General features: G+C 49.6%; 1 protein-coding gene across 1 annotated transcript in view; it reads right to left on the bottom strand.

Moving 5' to 3' along the window:
- Positions 1-260: 260 nt before the first annotated feature.
- Plpp3 (phospholipid phosphatase 3) overlaps positions 261-10,577 on the bottom strand; it is a 79,520-nt gene continuing 69,203 nt past the window's right edge. Inside the window, exon 6 of the mRNA XM_051171961.1 lies at positions 261-1,216. Within this exon, the coding sequence (XP_051027918.1) occupies positions 1,091-1,216 (126 nt within the window). The 3' untranslated portion in view covers positions 261-1,090. The remainder of the gene's footprint in view (positions 1,217-10,577) is intronic.

Here is a 10,577-nt window from a genome sequence, read left to right as displayed (position 1 = left end):
GTTCTGCCCAGCAGAACTCACCAAGTCGCGTCCCAGGGGTCAACCCTAAGACAATAGTGCTCAACACAGCAAAATCAACTCCTGCAAAGACCCTCCAGGCTCCCTTATCTTGAAGGGTAGCCTTCCGGCCACAAGACTGACACTCTGGCTCTCTCCCATCCCAAGGAGACAAAAAGTTGGTTCGTTTTTGTTTTTGTTTTGTTTTTTTTCATTCTGCTTCTCCCTCCCTCCCTGTCTCTTTACTGAAGCTCTTCGGATGAGCGAAAGGCCGACAGCGCCTGGGCTCACCCTGGCCCTCACATGAAATCCCTGTAGGCACCCAGCAAGGACCTCAAGGGGAGTAGCAGTAACCGAAGTCTAAGGTGTTTCTACACATACAAGTGCCGGTGACTGCTCCTGCGATGGCAGTCCCATGTCACAGTGTGGTGTGCTAGAAAAAAGACACCCTTGGTGTCTTCTGAAATTGTGCTATTTGTGAAGTTCGCTCTTCCACAAAGGGTCTCCTAATCTCTAAAAAGGTGAGGGGCTGTAACCTGGGGAAGGGGAGATGCCAGAGGCCTTGGGGCTTGCTTGGGACTCGGATTCAGAATCTGACCATTTGACTAAGCAAATGTGCTCATGGCCAGGACTTCAAAACACAAAACTTCCTTGAACCAAAGTCACAGTAGAGTGGGGCGGGCAGAGTGGCTAAATTGGTGCCGGTTTGAGCCTTGTGAGCTACAGAGGAGCTTCAGCTGTTCTCGCTGGCCAGGGATTTCTTGGGTCACACACAAAAGGTGACGACAGCCTCTGCTCAGTGATTCTAGTGTTTTGCTCCTGGACAAGGCGGTGCTCACTCAAACATGAACACTACTCACCCAGCTGCACAGCCAGAACTCAAAGGCTCCGGAAGTGTTGTCCCCACACAGGCTAACAACCTATTTTGGAAGGCCACGAGATAAGGCTTTTTTTTTTTTCCTTTACATGTTTTCAAAATCCCATTGGGCAAAAAGCTTTTCCCTACATTCTACTGTCTGATGAGATTGGCGAGCAGCAGGTTCATGCTGTCCAGCAGTCACTTCAGGGGAGCCGCTCCGGAGGCCCGCGGCACCTACACCATGTTATGGTGATTGTTCCTGTCGATGATGTCCACAGGTGACAGGATCTCCCTCCTGATAGCAGGGGCAGGCAGCGAGAGCGTAGGCTTAGTCTTGAAGAGGTCAGACACAAAGAACACCTAGGGCACAAATCAGAGATCCAAGTCAGTGGTCTGGGAACAGGCAAAAGTGGGGGGGGGGGATGTACAAGAAACACAGAGAGTAGGGAAAAAGGTTTTTAACTGGTGGTGCAGTGGGAGAAGTCATATCCTCCAGCAAGCACTGTGCAGACAGAAAACAGAGGCAATGACCAGCCTGGGCTGTGAAAGAGTAAACCCTACTTTTATGAACTTTTTATTTTACTTTGGTTTATTTTTTTCAAGACAGGATTTCTCTGTGTAGCCTTGGCTGTCCTGGATTCGCTTTGTAGACCAAGCTGGCCTCAAACTCACAGCAATCCTCCTGCCTCTACCTTCCGAGTGTGGCAATTAAAGGTGTGTGCCACCATGAAGGGCTTACTTTTATGAACTTTTAGTGCTTTGAATCTGCAACTTAACACTTCTGATTTCTCAAGACAAATGTGTTATGAAAGGTAAGTTATTAATCTACTTTCCTTTTGTTTTGTTTTGTTTTGTTGAGACAGGGTTTTCTCTGTGTAGCCTTGGCTGTCCTGGACTCTGTAGACCAGGCTGGCCTCGAACTCACAGCCATCTGCCTGACTCTGCTCCCAAGTGCTGGGATTAAAGGCATGCACCACCATGCCCAGCTTTCGCTTTCCTTTTTCTTACAAAGGCATCCAGACTGGGACCAAAAGAGATCAGCCAGTAAGAACTCTGACCAGCAGGAACTGGAGCAAGAAACTAGTGGTGGCCACATATTCCTGATAGCCCCATGTTATCAACCATTTGAGGGCGGGGTTAAGAAGCCTGGGTCTTGACACTGAGAGTCAGCAACTTCCTGGGAAGAAAGGTCAGTGGACAAAGCTCCTGCCCTCATTCCCAGCGTTCTTCCTCCTCCCCAGCATGTGACCTTCCTGAGTCTTTGTCACAACGATTGGGAAACATTTACAAAACACACACTTGCAAGATGGCTCAGACGTGCTGTCTGATGAAAGGGTCAGGAGTGCGATGAGCTACTGGGGTAAGAAAAGGCGGCTTTCCCATCAGGTAGCCAGCCCGAGAAAACGGGACTTTATAGCAAACAATCCATTGTAATCAGCAGCTGTCAGTCACGTGATTTAATGATGTCCACAATTGGGTTCATAGCTCAGTGGTGTTTACCTAGCTGGCACAAAGCCTTATAGCCGGGTCTGCAACACACACACACACACACACACACACACACACACACACACACACACACACACACGGAGCAGGGGGCAGGCTGTTTCTATGCTACTAAAAGAAAATGAAGTATTAGCCTCAAATATTACTCCTTAAATGGCAGCTTGAGTGCCACTGAACGAGCCAAGGAAAGCTAACCTTTTTTCCCTCTTTCCTTTTCCAAGCTGTGGTACAGAAAGTTTTGTCTTGTAGACAGAGTCAAACTGGTGTGTATGAGGGCTGGGTACTAAAATCCACCTGCTTGCCACCCGCTGAAGGCTTGAGGCTCCCCTCCTGGGGATCTTTTACATATGTGGGAAGGAGACTGCAAGTGCGCCTAGTACATGCTACCACACGAGGCCAAAGTTCAACCTGCAATACCTTGGCTTTTCATCTCTTACCTCAAGCCCCTCCCCCCCTCCTCAGCATCTCATGCCGCCCTAGAGTGATGTTATCACCTGGCAGGTGCAGAGGCAGCAGCTAATTCTCTACCTGAAAATTAGGCTCCTTTCATCCTAGCTTTGGGCTCAGTCACTGGCTCTCACCTCCACTTATATGGTGAGATTATTCTCAAAGCCCTAACTTAGAGATCTTCTTCAGACTCCTTCCTGTGTTTTGCAGCTAGCATGGGCAAATACAGAATAAAACAGCCCTCCGCCCCTCACAAATACTCATTCCCCTAGTGTCATCTGATGGGCTACTACCTACTACACATTGGTATTCTGTTTCCTGAATGGTCTCCAGAAGACCTGTGCTGTCTGGCACAGAGATCAGTAAGTTCCGTCTTCCTGTCATGTTCTGGACTGGAGCGCGGTAACGGGACCCAGACTCAACTGTGTGTGTGTGCGCGCGCGCAAAGCTTTTGCTTCCTGAGGTTCCTCCAGCTCCTTGCATTACCTCCAGGACTTAGTTTGTCTGTGTACAGATCAGGTACTCCGTAAGTGTTTGTTGAATTTATCAGATGGTCTCTACATTGTGGCTATGGACCACAAGTGCATATGCAACTGAACACTGTGGCAGGTGGGAGAGTGGGGGGGGGGCACATACTCAAGTGCCACATGCCGCCAGTGACACCGTGAAAACCTGAGCCAGACCCAGCAGCATCCTGCCCATAGCTGCACACTGCCTTTGACGTGGCTTGAGGTTACAACACAAACACTGTTTGGGAATCAGGAAACATGATCTTGTCAAGACTCAAACAAAGTTCAGTCGTCCTGATGCCTGAACAGCAGAACCCAGTGGGGGAAAAAAAAAGGCCTTGGCTTGGAGCAGTTCCATTTCCTATCAAAGATGATTCCACACCCTGAAAGGGAAGCCAGAGGCCCAGCTTGGGAAGGCTTTGCCCAGATTCAGAGCTTGTGGTGGGACCACAAGAAAAACCCACTTCCAACTGACAGCCCTGCTCCACCGTTCATCTCCGCCATCTGAGGCAAGGGATGAGAAACAGTCTCAACAAATGAGAAAAATGAGACCTCCCCTCAAATTACTCAATGCCCCAAAGAAGAGGTCTAGATGACACTACCCGGAACACTTGCCTTCCATTTCATTCTGATTCTTGGAATTTTTATGATCTAGCAATTTTGAGAGAAAATAATGAATGCAATCAACTGTCATTAAACTCCTAGTGGGCTCAGGCCCAGAGCATCAAAGGCAGTGTACATAAGACAGAGTTCTTCGCTCTGCAGGACCTCAGAGATCAGCGGGGGAAGAGAGCCAGGGAAACAGCCAACCTTACAATGCTTTGTTTATTTTGTGTCTTTGTGTGTGAGCATGTGCACACTACAGCATCTATGTTGAGGCCAAAGGACAACTTGCAGGGTTGATTGGTTTTCTCCTTCTACCGTGTGGCTCCCAGGTATCAAACTCAGCTAGTCAGGCCAAGAGGCAGGTGCCTCTATCAGCTGAGGATCTCACTGGCTCCAATAATGCTCTGTTTTAAGGACCATAATAGAAGAGAATGTGGCGTTTAACCTAGACTGAAGAGTTGAGAATGGGCCTTAGAAGGCTGGTCCCAAGGATGAATATTTGAGCTCGCCTTTGAAGACTCGGGGGGGCATTGGGCAGAGGGTGAATGGCAGCAATGAGATTATAGGCAGAGAGCACAGCCTGCAAAGGCTCATGGGTAAAAGCACAGCACGCTCAGCAATTGAAGGAAGCTCGATGGGGCTAGGGCAGAGAGGTCAGCGAGGCTGGAGGGAAGAGGGCCTGATCTCTGGGCATATTGCAGCATCTTTTGACCCCAGAAACCGTGAAGTGAAGCATCTAAGATGTCACACCTAATCCGAGAAGGAGCCAGAGTGCGGCATGGAGACAAGGAGATGGCTTATGAGACACTGGGGATGGGATGTCAGCTAACAGAGATGTGGGAGGGAGGTGGACTTCAGAGGAAACAGTGGCTTTCTTCTAGGTCTATTGCAAATCCATAAACCTTAGCATTGGTTATCACACGAACTCTTAAAATTGGGGTGATTCTGTTGGGCTGCATTCTTCAACCTTCTAATATCTCCGATCCCCTAAGGTATTGTCTTAGGGAAGTGATTCTGACCTACTGCTGAGTTCCAATGTTTGGCCATTCAGCAATCTCGGATGCAAGGGCGGAAGATGATTTGCTTATGCAAACACCCTAGACAATGTCACTCTTCCTCCAGCGGCAAGACCGACACACAAACAAGGGGGCTCTAGGAACCCCACTCACGTGATGCCCAGATAATAAGCTCACAGTGCGAGGAGGCCCCTTGAAATGCCTGCTCACTAGACTGCTCTCCCACTGCTGCCCCCCCACCCCCTTTCAACCACAGAGGTACAGGTAAAAAGCTTTGCTCCTTAAACTAAATGGATTTGTTCTTCAAAACCAAGCCCTGCCATTATTGGGGACACAACACCTAACTAGAAGGGCTAAAGGCTACAAATGTGGACTAGTGCCTCATGGCCAGAGCAGTGGCAGCCATGTCATCCCTGGCTGGTGTAGTCAATGCCTAGTAATATAAAAAAAGAAGAAAGACAGGCATAGAGATGCACGTCTAGAATCCCAACACTCAGAGACTGAGGCCGGAGGATCACATTTAAAGCCAGCTTCGGCTATGTATGTAATAACACACACACCACACACACACACTCACATGAGAGCGAGAGCACGCACATGTGATACAGAGACAGACTCAAGCTGGCTACAGAGCTGGGTAGATGATGGGAGCGTTCCATAAGATAACTAGGATCTACGTTGCCAAGGCCTATAATTTCTAGGGCTATTTTGAGGAGTGAGTCAACATACTGGCGAAAGCCTGTTTGCGATGTCTCATCACAACTCCTCACCTGCTGGAGGTACCAGGCACCCCTAGGGCACACACAGCCCCCATCCTGCTGGGATGTTGCCCAGCACCAGATCGTTGAGACCAATGCAGACCAGAAACCACAAGCTGGGTCATCAGCCCAGCTTCTCCTCCCCCCTGCAGTGGGTGGCTGAGTCAGCGACCCTTGCAAAGGCATTTGGCTCGGAGCACAAGGCGACAGTATTCAGGAATCCTTAGGTTTCAGCTCCTGAGACTATGTAAGCAAGCTCATTGAAGATAGGAGTCACACATGCATACACACAGAGGCCTTTAGAAGCCCCCACTGGGTCTCCATACCAGCGTGGGTCAGATAACATAAAAGCAAGAGAATTGGGGCTAGAGAGATGGCTCAGCAGCTAAGAACACTCAGTCTGCTCTTCCAGAAGTTCTGAGTTCAATTCCCAGCAACCACATGGTGGCTCACAACCATCTATAAACGTGATCTGATACCCTCTTCTGGCGTGCAGGCATACATGTAGACAGAGCACCATATACACAATAAATAAATAAATGCTAAAAACAAACAAAAGCAAGAGAATTTTAGAATCTCAGATGCAGAGGAAACCGAGAGCTGTCTGCTCTGGGTTTTGCCAAGTGCAGTCCTTAGTTCAGAATCACTTGGGAGCTCCTTAAGAGAGCAGTGCCTGAGCATCTTCTGGGTGTAGCCTGGAGTGTACACTTTATTGAACACTGTGGAGATCTGTGGTATAAACTACAGCTAAGAGAACAGCAGTGGACACCATGGGAGGAGGACAGAGGGGCTCAAACCGTCCACCTGCCATCCTCCTGCTCAGCGCCTCATGGCTTGTATTCTTGACAGTAGCTCCTTCCTCTGCAATGGAGCTGCCTCTCCCCCGCCCCTCCCCTTCTCTGTTTTTTGAGACAGGGTTTCTCTTGTGTATCCCTTGGCTATTCTGGACTCACTTTGTAGACCAGGCTGGCCTCGAACTCACAGAGATTTGCCTGCCTCTGCTTCCCGAGTGCTAGGATTACACATGCGCTGCAGCGCCCGCCTTCCGTTCATCTCTCACACTGCACTGTTGATGACCTTCCATTTTCTGTTCCAACACAGGCTTTGCTATGTGGTCCTTTAAATGCTTTGTCATGCCTCTCTTTCTAGACTGCACTGCTACTCTGGGGCAAGGATTGTGTTGAGTCATCAGAGCCCAGAAGCTGCAGCCCTCAATAGAAGCTGGCAGCCTCCCAGGCGAGTAGATGTCCGGGCTGCCTCTCTTCTTACACTTGCACGAGGATGCCTTGGCCTAGGGATTTCCTTTCAGGTTTCTAGTAGAGCACACAGAATGGTCTCTCAGATTGAGTAGAGAACTTTCTTTGGAAAAGAAAGCCCTGGGAACTGAGTCACCCTCACGGCCTAGGACAGTAGGTGCTGTGTGAGGAACCCTTATCATTGGCAGCCTAGCCTTTTGACTACAGGGTAGTTACTCAGTGGTAGTCATTCCGTTTTGACCTCAGTAAAGGCTTTCAGTGGCTGCTGACATCATGAACTCGCCAGTGCCGGTGTTGAGTGTTACCCCATGGCACTGAGAGAGAGCGTGATGTGGTAGAGAGTACGTCACACAGCAGGGCACCTACACCCACGCTAAGGCTATGTCATACTCCTGTGTAGCCCAGCATTGAATGACGATGTTTTCTGATCACCTACTTGCCTTGTATCTATGTACAACTGCTTACATTACACACACACACACACACACACACACACACACACACACACACACACCAGGACTGGAAGGACTGGAGTGATGGCTCAGCAGTTAAGAGCACTTGCTGCTCTCTGAGGACCCAGGTTCAGTGCTCAGCACCTACAACTGCCCTTCAGTTCCAGGGGGATCTGACACCATCTTCTGGCCTCTAAGGGTACCAGGTACCTATGCAGTAGACAATGTCCATGCAGGCAAAATCCTCATACATATAAAATAAATAAATAAATAAATAAATAAATAAATAAAAAGAGCACTGGCTGCTCTTTCAAAGGACCAGAGTTCGGTTCCCGGCACCCACACTGGTGGCTCACAGCTCTCTGTGACTCCACCTCCAGGGAGATCTGACAGCTCTCTGCCACCAGCATCCTTGTGCATACCCCCTCCCCTCACACTCATAGCCTGAAGTGCTGGCTTCCCAGAGCCTTGAATGGAATAAGAAACGTGAAAGCACCTGTAGCTGTGACAAGCCATTCAAACTCTGACCCAGTTACTACGATTATGAACAAAGAACACGAAGGAAATTAGTCCCACAGAAAGAATTGAGAGGCTTTGGCAAGCTGGGAGCCTTCTGAAGGAGAGCCTGGCTCTGTTGTACTGAGAGGCCTCCCAGAAAGCAGGAGTTTGCAAAGAGGTCAGTCAGCATGGATGCTGGATCTAACAGGAGCCAGAGCCCAGGAACAGGGTACCCCTGGAGAGCAGAGAAGTGCCAAAGGCAGGGCCACCCATCCCAGAAAGGCCCTGACTTTGAAACCAAAAGGAAGCAAGATGACAGTCACCAAACTCAGCCCTCCCACCATCCCACAGGTTTCTGTGGTTTGCAACTCCAGGGTCAGAGGCCATACCGTTCTGTCTTACTCACGTCCTTGCCTTAGCTTATTCCTTCTGCATAGAGTCCTCACCCTTACCTGCTGAGGCTTACAGGAAATGGCCACTCATCTTTCAGGAGTCACAACCTCCAGGAGTTCTTTCTAGTCCCCCCACACCCTCACGACCTCACACACCTTCACCTGTGTAACCCCGGTTGGCCCACAGTACTGGGTGGCATGCCAACACCTGTGCCCATCTACTGTACTTGCTCATTTCTGTGCCTATTCCCAGCACACCACTGTCAAGCCATTAGAAAGTCACAAGAGCCATTAGGGAATCACCGCCAGCATGTAAAAAGACAAAGCAGAAAATGTTAGACATGACTTGCCAACAGGCCAACTACAAAGCGGGAAGACACAACCGCCTCTTCTGGGTTGCTACTTCATCGCCCACCTCATTCCCCTCAGCAGAGGAATGAAGGAAGGAGATTCTTAATGTACTTTGCAAATTGTGGAGTGTTGTGAAAATACTGTCATCGCCTCCGGAAGGTTCAAATTGATTTATAGCTTGTCTTCACATGCACAGCCTAGCTGACAGTGGGGGACTAGGTGGCACTACTGTCAGACTTGCGTGGGGCAATGATACACTAGCGCAGGGGATGTGGGCGTCACTTCTTCCATTTCTCTGGAGTCAGGCAACACTGGGATACAACCAGAGGGAATGGGTAGGAATCTCCTGCTAGAGGAGGGAGAAGTCTAAAACTGACCGGCGTAGAACGCACGCTTGGTACCGCACTCTTTTAGCCTCTGAAACGGGACAAGGGAGCTAGGTCTGGTTCTGCCCCTGTGTGGACTTGGGTGTGTGCTGAGCTCTCCGCACTGAGCTTCCGCTCACAAGGCTGTCATGGCTCAGCTTTACCTCACGTGAGCATTCTTGCCCCCTCACTCTTCCCAAGGTCATTACTCAGGGGCAGGGACAAAGAACGCCCTCACCCTTCCCTGCATCCTGGAGGAAGATAGCGGGCACAAAAGAGCAACTGCTAGTGGGGGGCCACCCCCCCCCCAGGAAGAGAACGCCAGGAAAGACTGCTGTGTGTTTATAAAACTTGCTAGCAGCTGCTTCCTCCACTGAACGCACGGCCACGGTGGCCTGGCCCTCCTCTGACCCCTCCCAGTGGCCCCCTAATTTACCATCTGTTAGAGGGTCAGTAAGGAGGTGACCAGATATTCAAGTTGTTACCAGACAGGAAATGAACCGATGTCCGCCCCTCCCTCCCACTGTATGGTTGAATCCAGGTATAGGGTTTGAGTCTTTGGTAGGGGAGAGCTGCAGAGCTGGCTGTCCAGGGAGAGAGAGCAGGAGTCAGTCAGTGTACCAGCATTTGGCTCTGTTTGTCTGTCTGTTCTGAGCACCTGTAGGTCTAGCTTCTGCAAATGAGAAAGATAACGTGTGAGTTTGTCTGGGAATGTCTCCTCTTCTGGGCTCTGAGTGTGTATAGGCTGTGGCCTCCTGTCTTGCTCCTCGGGCAGCACCCTGCAATGGTGTGCCTTGGTGTGCGGTCCTGTCATTTAGCATCCGCGAGGACTCCAAGGCACTGTGTAGACTGTGTCTCATTAGATTCCATAGTCTCCCCTTTCCAGAAGGCATTCAGTTAGCAAGCAAACTAAAGCCACTCTTCTTGAGCCTGTCACGTTCGTCCAAACCAATCTGCTCACTGTGACAAAACCAACCTCCACAGACTGGGACGAACGTGCTGGCTGTCAACCTGGTGTCCGAGGCTTTGCAGAGGCTAACTATGATGAGAGCAACATACTGAATCACTTGAGGGCTTTAATGGTGATCCCCAAATTTAGGGCATGGTTTGGGAGATTGCTCCACCAGAGCAGGCCCAGTTCAGTTACACAGACACTGTCCCAAAGAATAGTTTCTGTGCAAAAGGATCGAAGAGCTGCCAGACCTCTGAGTTTAAGTCACAGATAAAGAACCTAGGCTCAGAAAGGAAATCCCATCTAAGGCCACAGCTGATTCATCATACATAATTCCCCAATGCCTATCAAGCTACCCGTGAGTGTCAGCTACCATACAGGTACTGAGAATAACCACAAGATTAAGCAGCCGGGCGTGGTGGCACACACCTTCAATCCCAGCACTCTGGAGGCAGAGACAGGTGGATCTCTGTAACTTCAAGACCAGCCTGGTCTACAAATCGAGTCCAGGACAGCCAAAACTACACAGAGAAACCTTGTCTCGAAAAACAAAAAAACAAAAAAACAAAACAAAACAAAAACAAACAAACAAAAAAAAATTAAGCCATGGATT

Source organism: Acomys russatus, chromosome 29 (genome assembly GCF_903995435.1).
Source record: "Acomys russatus chromosome 29, mAcoRus1.1, whole genome shotgun sequence".
Classification (NCBI taxonomy): Eukaryota; Metazoa; Chordata; class Mammalia; order Rodentia; family Muridae; genus Acomys; species Acomys russatus.
Note: the sequence above shows the minus strand (reverse complement) of the source record. Positions and strands in the feature narration are given on the sequence as shown.